The following is a 17,963-nucleotide window of genomic DNA, read 5'->3' as shown; positions in this document are numbered from 1 at the left end:
AGCTATTTTGCATGGTATTTTATAAAAGGAAACAAGATATATTTAAAAGTGCTCTTACTGTTTGGACAAGCTAAATTTAGGTCCATGGACAGTTCTGGTAACAGAAAATGTGCACACAGAAATCAATAAAAATCACAGAGTATTTGACTATTAAGAAATACACAAGTAGCTACAAGAATAGTGACTCCAATTATTTTCCTGAGGGTTCAGGCAAAATGGGTATATACACTTCCCTTCTCTGAAAGCCAAACGGGACATGGGAAAACCCAAACTTCTGTCATTATGTTGTGCCCTTACTAAACTGTAAACATTTTTAAATTAAGGAAAAATCACTTGTAACCTTATAAATCACCATGAGGTATGTGTCAGCACTGTTAACAAAAACTAGTTGAAGCCACTGGGGCAGAAAAACCTGATAATTTTAATATATAACCAGATACTATTAAAACCCATCATTGTTTTGTTTTGCCCAAGACATGACATTAAGATATTTTGCAGTGTGTGTACAAGTTTGTGTTTATATTTGATTTGCTCTTAGAAATGCCTATATATAATGAGACTTTTATAAATCTGGGGCCTTTTCTTTGAATTAGGTAATTATTCTGAACTTCAGAGGCTTGGATTCCTGACGGGGGTTCTGAAATAGTATGTAAATTATATGTATGTTATATATACATATTACACATACACATTTTTAGGAAGAGGTCCCATGGCTTTAATCAGATAAAAAAAATTAATAGTCACCATTCTAAAACTTCAATTGCCCGGGGAAGAGGAATCAGTAACAAAGACCACCCCCCCCACACACACACACTCCAAAATCAATACTATTCTTTGGGATAAAAATGAATTAGACTATCACTGCAGCTATCCAAGCATAAGCAGCAGGATTCAGCACAGCTTTTACCATAAGACGTCGCCTCAGGAACAAATTGTATCTCTTTGCAGGCTGTAAAGCAATCGACAGAGAGTTAACAAATCCTGCACAGGATTAAAGAAAAGATTTCAAATATCATGGAGGGACCTGGAGAGTATTAGGTTAAGTGAAATAAGCTAGTCAGAGAAAGCCAAGTACCACATGATTTCACTTATATATGGAATCTAATGAACAAAATAAACAAACAAAATTGAAACAGACTAATAGATACAGAGACCAGACTGACAGCTAGCTGTCAGAGGGGAAGAGGCTAGGAGGGCTCTCTCGCGCGTTCTCTCTGTCTCTCTCTCTCTGTCTTTCTCTCTCTCTCTCTCTCCCTCCCTCCCTCCCTCCCTCCCTCCCTCCCTCCTTCCCTCCCTCCCTCCTTCCCTCCTTCCCCCTTTCTAAAACCAATTAAAAAATTCCTTTATTAAGAAAAATAAATCAACACTTGAAACCTATATAATCTTATAACCAATGTCACCCCAATAAATTTAATTTAAAAAGATAAAGTATAGTACTGATCATTGCTTACCAATCCTGCTTCATTGAGGAGATAGCTGGTCTCTCTGCTGCTCAGGCTCTGCAATTAGCACCATAAGGAAGATACAATGCTGTTAATAATGATACGAGTGGGGAGCATATAATGTTCAACAACAAAAGCTCTAGCTTCTTTCTGCAGAAATACTAACCCTGCAATTCAGGGGAGCTCTGAAACACCTGAAACTAAATGCAAAACTGTGTTTATAAATGTGTATACATATGCATGTGTATTCATGCAAGTGTGGGTGTATATATGTGTATGTGTGTGTGATGAGAGAGAGCTTGAGAGGGAATGAGAATCTCGGAGGTACCTTCATCAAATAATAAAAACACCACCACCACCTGAGACACAAGAAATGGTTAAGAACCACTATAGTATAGAGAAATAGCAAGGATCTCCATTCTTTTAATGATGCAGAATTCTCAACAGGACCAAGACAAAGGGCAGAATCAATGGGTTATTTTAGGCCTTTCAAACATTTGATGACATTACTGAAACAGTGGGAAGACTGAGCCTAAGTAAATAAATACTCAAAATCCTATTTCACTGATATTCAATCTATCTGCCTGTGGACCTGGAATGATTCCATTAACTCAGATAGCAGCATTGTTTTGGCTACAACCCTCAAATGTTACTATGTTTCATTTTCACTTTTATTCGGTTCAATGTTTTGTTTTGTGTTTTCCTTGAGACTTTTCTTTGACCCATGAATTCTTTAGAAGTATGTTGTCTAGTTTCTAATTGTTGGAGATGTTCCTGTTATCATTCTGATTAATTTGATTCTATTGTGGTCGAAAAACACACTCTATGATTTAAATTATTTTAAATTTGTTGAGGTTTGTTTTATCTGGGCATATGTTCCATAAGTACTTGAAATGAATGTGTATTCTCTTGCTGTCAAATGGAATGGTCTATAAATGGCAGTAATATCCTGTTGGTTGATGTATTAAGTTAATCTACATCTTTGCTGGTTTCCTCTTTAGTTGTGTCCTCTATTGTTGAGAAAGGAGTGAAGTCTCCAGTTGTAATAAAAGACTTGTGTACTACTGCTTTCCATTCTATTATTTTGCTTCATATATTATGATGCTATTTCTTGGCACATATATCTTACCTATATCTTAATGTTGGATGGACACTTCTAATGATTCTATTAATGTACTGCTCTATCCATGATGATTTTCTTTGCTACAAAGTGTACTTTATATATTAATTTAGCACTCCTACTTTCTATTAATGTTTGTATATATTTTCAGTCATAATATGTTTTTAATCCTTAAACTTTCATGTTTTTAATCCACTTTGCAAATCTGTTTTTCAATTAGTGTGTTTAGACTATTTACATTTAATATAATTGATTAGGAATTAATTCTGCCATTTTATTTTTTGTTTTGTTTCCTGTTTGTTCTCTGTGTTATATGTCTTTATTTTATTTTGCATGACTTAATATCAGTTATTGGAACTTTCTTAATAGTTCCATTTTGATTTATTTAAGCAGTTTTTGAGTGTATCACTTTATGTATAGTTTTTTAAGTGGTGGGTTTTCACATTACATTATATACACATTACTTATCACAACCCAAAATGTGTATGTTTTATCTATCAAGTGAAGTATATAAGCCTCATGTCCATTTATTTCCCTGAACCTCTTTATTTATTATCTTAAAATAGAGGCCCGATGCACAAAAATTTGTGCACTTGAGAGGGTCCCTCAGTCCGGCCTGTGCCCTTTCGCAGTCTGGGACCCCTCGGGGGATGACCACCTGCTGGCTTAGGCCTGTTCTCCGGGGGACTGGGCCTAAAGCTGGCAGTCAGACATCACTCTGGCAGCCTGGGAGCCCTCAGGGGATATCCACTTGCCAGCAGGGAGCAGGCCTGGCTGCAGTCAGATATCCTTAGCGCTGCTGAGGAGGCGGGAGAGGCTCCCACCACCACCGCTGTATTGGCAGCCGTCAACCTGGCTTGTGGTTGAGCAGAGCTCCCCCTGTTGGAGCACACTGACAACCAGGGGGCAGTTCCAGCATTGAGCATCTGCATCCTGGTGGTCAGTGTGTGTCATAGTAACCAGTGATTCCCAGTTGCTCTGCTGTTAGGGTCAATTTGCATATTACACTTTTATTATATAGGATTATATAGGATAGAGGCCTGGTGCATGGGTGGGGGCCGGCTGGTTTGCCTCGAAGGGTGTCCTGGATCATGGTGGGGGTCCTGCTGGGTGCCTGGCCAGCCTGGGTGAGGGGCTGATGGCTGGTTGCAGGCTGGCCACAGCCCCTTCAGGGTAGGGGTCCCCCCTGGGGTGCCTGGCCAGCCTGGGTGAGGGGCTGAGGGCTGTTTTCAGGCTGGCCACACCCCCTTCAGGGTGGAGGGTCCTGCTGGGGTGCCTGGCCAGCTTGGGTGAGGGGCTGATGGCTGTTTTCAGGCTGGCCAACTCCCCGCCCCCCCCAGCAGAAACCCTCACCCCATGATGGTGTGACCATCCTGGGTGAGGGGCTGATGCCTGTTTGCAGGCTGGCCACAGGCCCCAGCTACCCAAGCTCCCAGAGAAGGCTGGCTGGAAGCAGGTATCTGGGATTTATTTAGCGTCTATAATTGAAAGTTTGTTGCCTTTTGTGGAGGCTACAGCTGGCCAGGCCAGGCGGGAAGCTTGGCTTCCTCCATCGCCGGGGCAACCAAGCCTCCGGCTTGCTCCAGCTCCGTGGCTGCCAGCTGCCATATTGGTTGGATTAATTTACATATAGTCGCTCTGATAGGCTGGTGGGCATGGCTTGGGCATAGCAAAGGTACGGTCAATAGAGTGTAGATATTTCTCTGTATACATTGAGAACATCAGAAATTGTTAAAAATTTTTACTTCAATTGTCAAGCATAATTTTGAAAACTCAGAGGAGAAAGTCTATTGCATTTAGTCATATTTTTACTCTTCCTGCTTTTTTTCCTCCTTTCTCATGTCTCAATATTCATTTTATCATTTATTCCTGTTAAAGAACTTATTTTGGCCAATCTTTTAGGGTAGATGTGCTGGTAAAAGTTTTCATTAGTCTTCCTTCATTTGAGAATGTCTTGATTTTCTGTTGATACCAAAGGGTACTTTCATTGGCTATATAATTCTGGATTGGCACTTTTTGACCACTTAAAACAATTGTAGCACTTCCTTGGGTTTCTGATGAGAAAGCTACTATAATTTTAATTACTTTCCCCCTACAGTTAAGGTGTTATTTTCTTACTTTCAAGAATTTTTTTTATATTTAGTTTTCCAAACCAGTTTTAGTTCAATTGATGTGAATTTCTTTTAGTTTATCCTGTTTATAGTTCCTTCATCTTCTTGAATCTGTAGGTTTATGCATTTTGACAAACTGAGATATTTCCAGCTGTCCTGGGTTTTCAGTAACACAAATACAAGATCTTTTGTTATAGTCCCATAGGTGCCTGAGGCTCTGTTCATTTTATTTAATTTTTTCCTCTCTTCTGTTTAGAGTAGGTAATTTCTATTCTATCTCCAAATTCAGTGATTCTGTCTTCTATCCATTCCACCTTCTGTTGAGCTTTTTCTAATTCCAGTTATCTATTTTTCAATTCTCAAATTTACCATAGGTTCTTCTTCAAAACTTCTGTTATATTTTTGCTGAGACTTTCTACTTTTTTATGTATGAAGTATGTACACAATTGCTCACTGAAGCACTTGGATGATAGATGCTTTAAAATCTTAATCAGATAAATTCTAACATCTGTGTCACCTCAACATTGGTAGCTATTGCTTGTCTCATCTCATTCAAGTTGATGTCCTTCTGGTTCTTGGTATCATATGTGATTTTTCTACAGAAATCTAAACTTTTAGGGTATGTTGTTATAAGATTATAGATTTTATTTAAATCTCCTGTTTTACTAAAGCTGAAGACTTACTACTAAGTCTTCTCTGACACCACTCTGATGGGGTAAGTGGAGTGATGCCTTACAACCTGGTGGGGGTAGAATTCCAGGTTTCTTTCTCAGCCTTTGAGGATATGAAGGGCTGGTGGAATGGTGGAAGGGTTTCTCATTACTATTGGGTAGGGTGGAAGTTCAATCTTACCATTAGGCCTTCACTGATCCCAACCTGTCTGGAAAGATGCCTCCTTACTGCTCCCTACATGGCTTCCACTGTCACCATGGCAGGGAGTAGTATAGGGATGGCTTCTCCAGTGGTTCTCAACCTTCCTAATGCCACGACCCTCTAATACAGTTCCTCATGTTGTGGTGGCCCCCAACCATAAAATTATTTTTGTTGCTACTTCATAACTATAATTTTGCTACTGTTATGAATCGTAACATAAATATCTGGTATGCAGGATGTATTTTCATTGTTCGCGACCCACAGGTTGAGAACCACTGTGTGAAACTCATGGCTTTCCACCAGGCTATCTCTGACAACAACCCAGCACAAATGAATTGTGCATCTTGTTACTACGGATAAGAGTGAAAGTCCAGGCTGCCCACATGTTCTCCACTGATTCTATGCAGATGAGTATGTGGGAGGGACACATTTTTAGAGTACCTGACTTTCACTGTTAAACCCTAAAACAGTCTTTTGTGATGCTGGATATATTGTAAATCAGCTAACGTATGAATATTTCAAATCAGACTATCCTTACTATGTCAACAAGTCAATAGTTCAATATCAGCGACACTAAAAACAAAAACCCCATCAACTATGGCATATGATATTACTAAAATGCTATAGTTGAATTTTTCTGAGTTTGACAAACCAATTGTAGAGCCTTAAAAATGTGAGCAAAATTTTTTGAAATAAAGTCCTATCTGAGATTAAAGGCAAGGAAGCTATATCCATTGCTCTTGAAATTTGCAAAGGGATAAGGAACAGCATAAATATGACAAGAAATTATTTTTCTGTTATAGAAATTTAAGTCTAGAGTATATATGAATATGAAAGATAAACACAGAAGCCAAGAATGTAAACTGTAACTGCAGTTAACTTGAGAAATACATAAAAATCTGTGAGTATGTTATTATGCCAATATGAACAAAATGACAATATATTTGTTATCACGTAAACTGGTTCAATCTTATAAAATAAATCTTTCCTCAGAATGCTTTAAAGAAATGAAGACCTGATTTTTTCATGTTCTTTATTCTCTAGATACTTGTCTTGATTCACTTAATAAGTATGTCCTAGTGTCACATTATATCCCTTTAGTTGTGGAGACTATTTTATGATAGTGGTTTTCAAACTTTAATGGCAATAAGAATCACTTGGGTGCTTTTTAAAAATCATGATTTCTTAACCTTACCCTGAAGAGTCCTGATTAGTAATCTGAGGTTGGGCCCAAATGTTTTCATTTTGAGGGAGTTTTTCATATAATTCTTATTCAGGTGGTCTACAAATTATACTGTAAAAATTACTGGGCTATATGATTTCCATAGTCTCTTCAGTTTTCATATTCTGTTTCTGTCAGCATTTTGGTCATTGAACTTTTAAAGGAATTGAAGAACTTCTGGGAATCTTTAGTCAACCAGTTTATCCTGCTAATAACTAGCACACAGCCAACCTACTCTAATAGACTTTCTTTCCCAGGGTGAGAATTTCAGTCATTCCTAAATAGCTATTTTTAAAGAAATATATTTTTGGTTATCTTGTTGGTCACCCTTATTCCAATTCAAGGACATGTACCAGAAAGATTACTTTGTCTGAAGTAACTTCAGAATGCTTACATTCTGTATACGAGAAATCCTAATTGTTAGTATCTTATATTCTGTATACGAGAAATCCTAATTATCAGTTTATATAAATAAAATAAGGCTTTTGTTTGAGAAAATTCTGTATTTTTACAAGTAGCATTTAATTTTATTATTTATTATTTTATTTAATATGATTACTTAACTCAGGTTGAATTACTGGAACCTTGGCATAGTCATCAATAAGCACTATTCACATACTAATAATTGTAACACAAAAAGCTGTCACATATTATAACTGCATTATACTCTATCAAAGTGTTAAGCCAAGTACTATTATATAGTATATCAAGTCTTAGCATTCTGAGTTTACTTCATAGGAATCCTGAAAACACATCCAAGCTTGTGTTTACTCCCTTACAACATCTAGAAAGACCCAATAATAAATCTTCATGAAACATGGTATTTGCTTTACTTAATAAAAAAAAAATGACTAGGTTAGAGGACAAAATAGAAAGAATGTAGCATGAGTAAATAGCTGAAGGACAAAGACCTAAGGTATTCATATAAAGTACGTTTCTAACCTAGTCTTAGTTTTTCATTCTGACTTATAGGCAGCTAGTATATATTTAACTTACCTCACTCATTCCTAAATCAAAGTCTGCTTGCCTATTGAGTCTTCTTCCTAAATTAAATAAGAAAGGGAAAAAAAACCACATGTTAAATGGCCAATTGATCAGAATATGTTAAGAGTTTGCATATAGAGAAAACAAGAATTCAAAAATCAAACAAAAAGTTCAAAGAAAAAAATACTGAAAGAAAAATGCCCCAAATATTCCTGGAGCTAAGTTGTTCAAAACAGCCTCCAAAACAAATCAGTGCCGCAAACTGTATATAATCTAGGAGAAAAACACCAAATACCGATATGTAGGATATAATGGCACCTACCAAGAAATAAACTTAACTCTGATAAATGCAGTTATTAAATACATAGGCACAAAACTGCTGAGAGGAAAATATCCTATAGGGATGTCCATTGCTATCTCTTAGTTCTCACTATGTGAGATTTAATATTCTATCAGCATATTTTCCTGGAGTGGACCCAAGTTGGTTGCAAATAAGCAACTTAAGAATACAACATAAGCCCGGCCAGTGTGGCTCACTGGTTGAGCATTGACCTATGAAAGAGGTCATGTTTCAATTCATGGTAAGGGCACATGCCTGGGTTGCAGGCTTGGACCCCAGTGTGGGGGGTTCAGTAGACAGCCGGTCAAGGATTCTCTGTTATCACTGGTGTATCACAAACTGTTTACACTGAATAAAGTTTCCTTCTTCACTGCACCCAAACTGGGGATTCCTGTTGATGGTACTAAAGACCATCAGTTGACACAAAGTATTTTAAAATTCTATTTTTTAAAAGAGAAAGTTTTTCAAGCACCTCCTTCCTCTAGTTATTTTTGCTGTATTTAAAATAAATAAAAATATTTTCAAACTGCTATTGGAACTTGATGCAATATGTTTAGTTGATAATGTAGAAAAGAGATGATATTTTTCCTCCAGGCTATCTCCTATCCCTAGTAGTTCTATCTTATGCTTTGCTTTCACCTTTTGGCTTGCTGCTTTCTTTCCCTAGAACTAACAACTACTTTCAACTAGGCCAGTGGTCAGCAAACTGCGACTCGCGAGCCACATGCGGCTCTTTGGCCCCTTGAGTGTGGCTCTTCCACAAAATACCAACTTCTGCGCATGGGCCACGATGTGTCAATCGCACTGTACATGCGCGCTCGTACGTGGTATTTATGGAAGAGCCACACTCAAGGGGCCAAAGAGCCGCATGTGGCTCGAGAGCTGCAGTTTGCCGACCACTGGACTAGGCTAACTCTTGCTAATTTTCCACATTATAACAGTTTTGATATGTTCCTTTCAGGCCTTGCCAGAAACTTCCTCATCTGTCCCCTGGATTAGCCTCCTACCTCTCCCATACCACCTGAATGTAGCCCTCTCTGGCACCTATCCCAATTACTCTTCCCTCCACTGACTGAAAGCTACCTGAGAGCCAGATGGAACACAAAGATTAAAGAGGAAAGGTGTATTACCTCAGACTATATGCTCACACACACACACAAAGTCAGATATTCGCACATGCCATAGACCCAGACACACTTCCACACCAACTCACAAAGTATAGAATGTAATAACTATGCATAATCACCAAATCCCTGTCAAAACAGAGGCCTATCTGAAGAGTCAGGATTTGAACCCAACAACTCTCAATCAGCTTTTTGTTATTCTTCCAACTGCCTCTAAAATGAATGGAAATGACTATGTTCTTTCTAATGTGCTAGAAACCAGAGACATAAAGGGCTTATATCATTGTGAAGCATCATAAAATATGAGTTAAAAGTAAAGTCAGTCCAAAGACTGAGCTCTAAGTTTTTGCTGAAAGCACATTACTAAGAATACACACTCCACCAAACCCAGAGCCCAAAAATAGCACCTGCATTTACCAAATGATCTTCTCAGTTTACACTCCTTCCAGCTGCGTTAAATAAAAATACACTTGATCCACGCAGGGATTAAAGGCACTGACACCCACCCCCCATAGCCAAAAGTCTTTGTATAACTTTTGACTCTTCAAAAATTTAACTACTAATAACCTACTGCTGACAGAAAGCCTGTCACAGTTGATTAACACATATTTTGTACTAGAGGCCTGGTGCATGAGGGGGGGTGTTCCCCAGCCAGGCCTGTGTCCTCTTGCAGTCTGGGAGCCCTCAATGGATGTCCAACTGACGGCTTAGGCCCGATTCCTGAGGGGATCGGGCCTAAGCCATCAGTTGGACATCCTTAGTGCTGCCGTGGAGGCGGGAGAGGCTCTCACCACCGCCACTGCACTTGCCAGCGTCAGCCTGGCTTCTGGCTGAGCTGCGCTCCTCTCCCCCTGTGGAAGCACATTGACCACCAGGGAACAGCTCCTCCATTGATCATCTGCCCCCTAGTGGTCAGTGTGTGTCATAGCAACCAGTCATTCTGCCGTCGGTCGATTTGCATATTAGCCTTTTAGTATATAGGAGGATTAAGATAACAAAAAGAAAATATTAGGAAAATCATAAGGAAAATACATTGGCAATATTTATTGAAATATATCCACTCGTAAGTGAACCTACACAGTTCAAACCCATGTTGTTCAAGGATCAACTGTATATGCAATCAAATATTCATATTATCAAATGATAGATGGTTTGGTTAAATACAATGTTTAATATGGTTGTAAAGATGCAAGCAACTATACATTCAACTTTAAAACTGTCTTTTCCACCCCGTCCGTGTGGCTCGGTTGAGCATTCACCTCTGAACCAGGAAGTCATGGTTCCATTCCAGGTCAGGCACATGCCAGTTTACAGGCTTGATCCCCAGTGTGGGGTGTGCAGGAGGCAGCCAAGCTATGATTCACTCCCATCATTGATATCACTCTCTCTCCCCCACTTCCCTCTTCTCTGAAAGCAATAAAAATATATTTTAAAAAATAAACCAACAAGTGTTGGCAAGGATGTGGAAAAAAAGGGAATCCTCATGCATTGTTGGAAGAAATGTAGATTGGTGCAGCCACTATGGAAAACAATATGGAGGTTCCTCAAACGTTTTAAAATGGAACTGCCTTATGACCCAGGTTTCCCCTTCTGGGTATATATCAAAAAAACACACACTGATTTGAAAGAACGTATGCACCCTTATGTTCATTGTAGCACTATCTATGATAGCCACATTACAGAAGCAACCAAAGTGCCCATCAAGAGACGAGTAGATAAAAATGTGGGTACATATATACAATGGAATATTACTGAGCCACAATAAAGAATGACATCTTGCCATTTGCGAAAACATGGATGGACTTAGAGGGTATTTTGCTAAGTGAATAAATTAGACAAAGACAACTATCGTATGATTCACTTATATGTGGAATCTAAAGAACAAACTAAATGAACAAACCAAACAGAAGACTCATAGCTACAGAGGACAAACTTATGGTTGCCAGAAGCAAGGGAGGTTAGGGGACTGAGTGAAAAAGGTGAAGGGATTGAGAAATATAGATTGGTGGTTACAAAATGGTCATGGGGATATAAAGAAAATATAGTCAATAATATTGTAATAACTATGTATGGTGCCAAGTATTGGAAATATCAGGGGGAACACTTTGTAAAATATATGACTGTCTAACCACTATGCTGTAAACCTAAAACTAATACAAAATAATATTGAATGTAAACTGTAATTTAAAAATTTTAAAATACATCCTCACTGAAATGCACTTTTCATACAACCCTAGTAATAACAGCAGTCTTAAGAATGGGAAGTAAAGCCAACCCAGCAAGATAATTGGCATATTGAAAAACATTTAGAAAAATAAGTGTCATTCGAGTGGCCTGGACCTCACCAATTCACACTACACTCCTGTACTTGGATTCTGGATTTATAAACAAAACAGCCAACAGGAATTTGGGCAGGCGCAGTCATCAGAATCAACCATCAACTGTATATGTATTTCATATCAATATCCTCTTCTATCTCCACCCAAATTGGAGGCAAAGCTTCAATCACAATGAGAGAAAATATAAATATATTACAACGGCTTTTGCTCCCCCCACCCCCCAAAAAAAAAGAAAGAAAAGGAAAACTGAAATTCTTTTTGGAAAAGTTCTAAAACCTTCCTGGGGCAGAGTCAAGCTGCACCATGACATTCTAGTAGCAAAGTTATCCTGAGGCTAAAGTAGATCACACTTCTAATATCGGAAAGATAATAATGGTCAATTTCTGCAATGCCATATTGATTTTTTAAATTATATATAGTTATATACTTCACATGTTTCCTCCACTCCTTCAATGAAGGACATATTGTTGTACTTTCTTATAGCTTTACTTCAGAAGGACTGATTATAAGGAATTACTGAATGCTTCAAGCTAAAAAAATATCTATTAAGACCTTCGAATTACTGGAATTACAACAAAAAGTAATTCTCTGCAAAGGAGAAAATCATTCAATAAATATAGGGACCTCTAATTTATTTATTATTTTATACATTTAAAAAATAAATATACTGGTAGGTAGGGACCCCCGATTTTATACATTCGAAAGTCATTTGATTTCTTTTGCATTACTAAACCCCAATCATTTTCCCTAACAAATAAATATATTGCATCATTTAGCAAAGCCATTAGTCAAAGCTAAAAGTTTTCAATTGTTTTATTTCCCTCTATCCTTAAATTATTTTTGACTTAAAAAGGGAGTAGTTGCTTCACACAGAATTAGAGAAAATATTTGAAAATCATATATACAGAATATGTAAAGAACTTTTACAATGCAATAATAAAATGACAAATAACTAAATGTTTAAATGGCAAAGAATTTGAATAGACATTTCTCCAAAGAAGATATATGAGTGGCTAGTAAGCACTGGAAAAGATATTTGACACATTAATCACTGAAAATAATGCAAATCAAAACCACATTAAGATACCACTCGACACACACTAGACTGGTGATAGCTAAGACAGATAACAAAAATGTTAGTGAGTACCAGTGTGTGGAACAATTAGATTGCTAGTGGGATTATAAAATGATGCAGATACTTGGAATAGTTGGGTAGTTTCTCAAAATTTACACTATAGAGCTACTACATGATCCAGCAATTCCACTCCTAGGTATATAACCGAAAAAATAAAAAGAATGTCATACAAAACATTGTACATAAACATTCATAAGAGCATTATTCATGATAGCAAAAAAAAAAAAAAAAGTGAAAACCACCTAAATGTTCACCAACTGATGAATGAATAAAATGTGGAATATTATTTGGCAATAAAAAGGAATAATGCACTGATATAGGTTACAACATGGGTGAACTTCAACATCATTAAGATAAGAAAAAGAAGCCAGTTATAAACAACCACATATCATATGAGTCTGTTTACATGATCACAGTTGCAATTCATGCAAGAGTAGGTCTTCCTTCCCCTGGCTGCCAGCACCGGCTTCCTTCTGGCACCCGGGACCCCAGCTTCCCTCGCAGCCCCCTCTTCATCCAGAAGGTTCGTCCGAAAGGACATCCTGTCTAATTAGCACTTTACGCTTTTGTTATTATAGATTATGTTTGCTATATAAATTTATAGTAAATAAATGTGTGGCTGCCGATAGGCTGGGAGTACAGAATAAGAGGAAGGCGGGTGATGGGGAGTGACTACTAAGAGGATTCTATTTGAGGTGATGAAAATGTTCTAAACTTAGATTATGGTGATGATTGCACAACTCTGTAAATATGCCAAACACCATTGAATTGCATACTTTAAATGGATGACTTTTATAGTGTATACATTGTATCAATAAAACTGTTAAGAAAGTGGAGGAGGAAGATGCAATAACATGTTCCATTTCTTGGTGCCTTTGAAGACTACCTAGTAAGACCACATAGATCTCTTATTACTTAAAAGGATTGTGTCCATGTCTAGATCTAACACTAAACAAGACAAGAAAACAGACTGTTATCAAGGGAACTTAGCTTCATTGGAGATAGTTCCAGAAAATAGGTGACTTTTTAGAAAAAGGTGTGTACCAAGGTAAAACAGACCCACAGGGTATGGGTCTGCGCAAAGGCCTTAGCAAACAATGAGCAAATAATTTCTCCACTGAAGATTCAATGAGAGCTGGTGGTACAACGGTGCTCTGAGTGCATGCTTAAGAATCTCCACCCTCAGGGCCTGCCTCTCCCACAATTAACCAGGATCTCACAGCTCCAGCAGCCATCGGCGAATAGAGGCAAAAGCACCCACACAGCCCTGGCTGGTTTGGCTCAGTGGCTAGAGCGTCAGCCTGCGGACTGAAGGGTCTCAGGTTCGATTCCAACCAAGGGCACATCACATGCCTGGGTTGCAGACTTTATCCCCGGTGGGGGAATGTGCAGGAGGCAGCCAATCAATGATTCTCTCTCACCATTGCTGTTTCTATCTCTCTTTCCTCTCCCTTCCTCTCTGAAATCAATAAAGATATATTTTTTAAAAAAGCACCCATACAAGCATCCGAGGTCATGCACCCTAAGCAATGGCTCTGTTCTGGGTGCCTGGGCACCTAAGCTCACACGCCTGGCGCGCTCACCTCGCCTCCCAGCACTTCCCCCGGGCTCCTGGGCGCACAGAGGTGCAATGGGAAGGTGATCTTGGAACCACAGGGGGTCACGGGAACTAGGTCGGGGCTTGTAGGAGCCGGAGAAAATCATGGGGCGCCCACCCACCCAGGGCAGGGTCTTTGCAGCCCCCCGTCTTGCACAGGGCACGCCAACGTCCCCCGGGAGCCCGGCCCTCCTCCCGCGCCCCTCGGCCGGCTCCTACCTTCCTCCTTTACCATTTCCAGGACCTCGGGGTCGCCCATCTTCGCCAGCTCGTTAATGATGCTGAACGAGGTGTCCGAAGGGAGATGGCCGGCCTTCGAGGACTGGATACTGAATTTGAACTTGGGCCGCCGGAACTGCTGCTCCGCGGACTCAGCCGCCACGGTCTCCCTCTTCCGCTCGCGGAGGGTCTGGCTGTCCCAGAGCGACCCCGTCAGCGACTCCTCCGGCCCCACGATGTCCGAGAGCTTGGCCTTCTTCTCCAAGGGGTACCGCCACTCGCCCTCCCGGGCGCTGCTGGACATGTGCTTCGCCGCCCTCTCCCGGTAGCGCTGCCGGGCCCCCTCCCAGTACTGCTCCCAGAACGAGCCGTCCTCCCGGCGGCCCTGCTCCTTCGCCTCGCTCTCGGGCTCCCCCGGGTCCTCTCCACTCCAGCTCCCCAGCTGCGGTGCGGAACCCTCACTGCGCGCCGCGGCCTCCAGCCCAGCCTCCGCCATCTCCCCGCCCCCCGGCCGCGCAGGCGGGGCGCCCGCCCCCTCCTCTCCGCCCCGACCGTCCGAGTCTCTCGGCGTCTGCCCCGCCGCCTCCCCGGGGTCAGCCTTTGCCCCTCCCTCCCCGGGGCCCGCCGCCTCTTGGCTCCCCTGGGCCGACAGCTCCGCGCTCAACAGGCTCGGCTCGTCCCATCCCGACGGGCGGGTCCACGACCAGGACTCCCCGGGCGTCGCAAACAGCACTCGCTCCCAACCCTCCTGCTCGGTTCCCGACCGGCCCGCCGGCTGCTCCCTCCGCCTTTTGTCCTTCTCCTCTGCCATCTGCCCAGCCCTCGCCCTCAGCGGCGGCACTCGCGGGGAGCCCCCTCCCAGTTGGGGACTTATTTTTTGTCGGGTGAGAAAAAGCCCCCCTTTCTTAAGGGGACCCTCCCCCTTAAGGCCAGGATTCTAGCAGCCCCCTCCAGCCTGCCCCGCGCTCGGGTATGAACTTTGCTTCTCAGCAGGGCAAGTTTCCTGCACCTGCAACCAACTCTCTTGTCCAATAAGGTTGGGGGCATGTCATACATTTTTTTTTGGTCCTGAGTTCGAATTCAGCCTCTGCTCCTAAAAATCGGGTGGCATTGGCCAAGTTTCTATAAGCTTCCCTATCTTAAAAGGAGATGGGTAGCAGTACCCACTTCCTAGGGATGTTGTGAGTACAGTGTGGAGTGCACGGGCATCATGTGTTAAAAGTTTAGCCGCTATCAAAACTAGGCCATATCACTTTGAGCCCTGCCCCGCCTCAAAGGGTCTCAGTGCCTTGAGCACTTCAGCTTCCCACTCTGCACACGCTCCTCTGAATTCCTTCTATGTTGTTGAGACCATAACAGCTGCCAGCTCCCCAATAATTAGGAGATATGAAGAATGACTGTCTACTCAGACTCTACTTAGACTCTACTGGGTGAAAAATGCATGAGCGATGATGAACTCAGGGTGAAGTGGAGATATGAGATGGCGGGCTTTGAGAGTATGCAGGATTGGATGATTTAAGAACAAGGAGATGACCAAAGAAGACTTCCCTTCCCTTCCCTTCCCTTCCCTTCCCTTCCCTTCCCTTCCCTTCCCTTCCCTTCCCTTCCCTTCCCTTCCCTCCCCTTCCCTCCCCTCCCCTCCCCTTCCCTCCCCTTCCCTCCCCTCCCCTCCCCTCCCCTCCCCTCCCCTCCCCTCCCCTCCCCTCCCCTCCCCTCCCCTCCCCTCCCCTCCCCTCCCCTCCCCTCCCCTCCCCTCCCCTCCCCTCCCCTTATGCTATTCTATTCCTCCCTCCCCTTTCTATGGAGTTTTTATTTTTTAAAAAATATATTTTATTGCTTTTTTACAGAGAGAAAAGGAGAGAGATAGAGAGTTAGAAACATCGATGAGAGAGAAACATCGATCAGCTGCCTCCTGCACATCTCCTACTGGGGATGTGCCCGCAACCCAGGTACATGCCCTTGACCGGAATCGAACCTGGGACCTTTCAGTCCGCAGGCCGACGCTCTATCCACTGAGCCAAACCAGTTTTGGCACTATGGACTTTTTAGAACTAAGAATTACCATTTACAGATGAGGAAAAAAGCCTAGAGAAAAGTGTTTTGGTGAAGGTCATGGTTAACTGTAGAACTGGAAGACATCTTTTGGTTTTTTTCTATATCTTTCTATCTATACTCTTAAACCTCTAGGACTATATCAGTCACGTAATTTGAGACAAGCAGTTCCTTACTTGATACATTCTGGGATTGTGTTTGAAACGTGAGTCCGCCAATGGGCTTACATGTAATTACAATAAATTCCTAGTTAGGATGCGAAGTGTTTGGTTTTACCTTTTGATTACTAATCATTGTTTAATTCTAATAGCACGTTTACAACATGATTTGTTTCATGGTCTTCCTGTATTTGTTTCATGTTCTTCCTGTATGCTTCATGTTCTTCCACTAGGCACTGTGCATATTGTGATTCAACAAATGAGTGCAATCTTTGCTTTATATAGATTAAATAAAAATATTTATTTAATTGTTTTTCTATTGTTATATAGTTATAAGTTTTATATTTCTTGATTCTGCACCATATTTGAAGTGACATATGAGAAGACATTTAATGCTCTTGGTTTTGCACAAAATTAAATGGAATATTTTGATGCTGAATTGGCTGAAATTTTATCAACTTTCTGTAAACATTGTTAACAAAATCTTGAAGGCTTCCTGTGTTCTTCAGATAAAGCTCTGTATCTTAGTTGATAAATTTTCTCTATAGCCTTATCACTGTAATATTTTATATTGCTCATCCATTTATAATTTTTATGTGCCCCATCACTACACCCTGCCTCTTTTTTTTTTTTTTTCCTGCAAAAAGCTTTATTGTTTCATTTGATCCAATGCATGGGAGAGGGCTTCAGGGTGGTTAAAAGAATGGATAGTAGTTTTGCGGAGAGGCTCAGGTAAAAGCCAGACACCAGGGGAGTGCAGAGGGGCCTTCAAAGGCCTCTGGGCTCCAAGGGCTCCCTGTTGTGCTTGAGAGTGAGCCTTTGGAAGAGATACTCGCCCAGCCCGGCCCAGCCAGCCTGTGGAGGTTAGTCAGGTAGTTGCCCATCTTCTTGATGAGTTTCACCTCCTCATCCAGGAAGTGGTTCTCCAGGAAGTCACAGGGCTGAGGGTCTGCGGGGGTAGAACCCAGGGCCTGCAGCTCCAAAAGGGCCTGGTTCAGGTTCCTCGCCAAGGCCAGGGTGGCTTCCATGGCGGCCTGAGTTTTGTGCACTCATCTTGGGAAGGCTCAGCAAGTCCTGGAAGAGAAGGAGGCCACCTCACGTGTTTTGCAACTTTAAGGGATGCTCATGCCCTCAAGCTTCTTCTCTGCCAACTCGCAGAAGAAGTGGCCCTCGCCCTCGAGAGCCACATCATCATGGTCGAAATAGAAGCCCAGAGAGAGGTAGGTGTGGGAGGCCCGCAGAGGCAA

General features: G+C 41.4%; 1 protein-coding gene across 2 annotated transcripts in view; it reads right to left on the bottom strand.

Moving 5' to 3' along the window:
* ANO5 (anoctamin 5) overlaps positions 1-15,332 on the bottom strand; it is a 74,122-nt gene extending 58,790 nt beyond the window's left edge. The window contains exons 1-4 of one of the 2 annotated variants that reach the window (XM_036325666.1): positions 14,507-15,332; positions 7,765-7,811; positions 1,452-1,499; positions 908-949 (exon numbers count right to left, since the gene is read on the bottom strand). In XM_036325666.1, coding sequence (XP_036181559.1) covers positions 908-949; positions 1,452-1,499; positions 7,765-7,811; positions 14,507-15,317 — 948 coding nt within the window. In that variant the 5' untranslated portion in view covers positions 15,318-15,332. The remainder of the gene's footprint in view (positions 1-907; positions 950-1,451; positions 1,500-7,764; positions 7,812-14,506) is intronic. The other variant, XM_036325667.1, reaches the window with a different exon arrangement.
* Positions 15,333-17,963: the final 2,631 nt, after the last annotated feature.

Source organism: Myotis myotis, unplaced genomic scaffold (assembly GCF_014108235.1).
Source record: "Myotis myotis isolate mMyoMyo1 unplaced genomic scaffold, mMyoMyo1.p scaffold_m19_p_10, whole genome shotgun sequence".
Taxonomy (NCBI): domain Eukaryota; kingdom Metazoa; phylum Chordata; class Mammalia; order Chiroptera; family Vespertilionidae; genus Myotis; species Myotis myotis.
The sequence above is the reverse complement of the archived record's forward strand: the minus strand, read 5'-3'. Positions and strand labels throughout refer to the sequence as shown.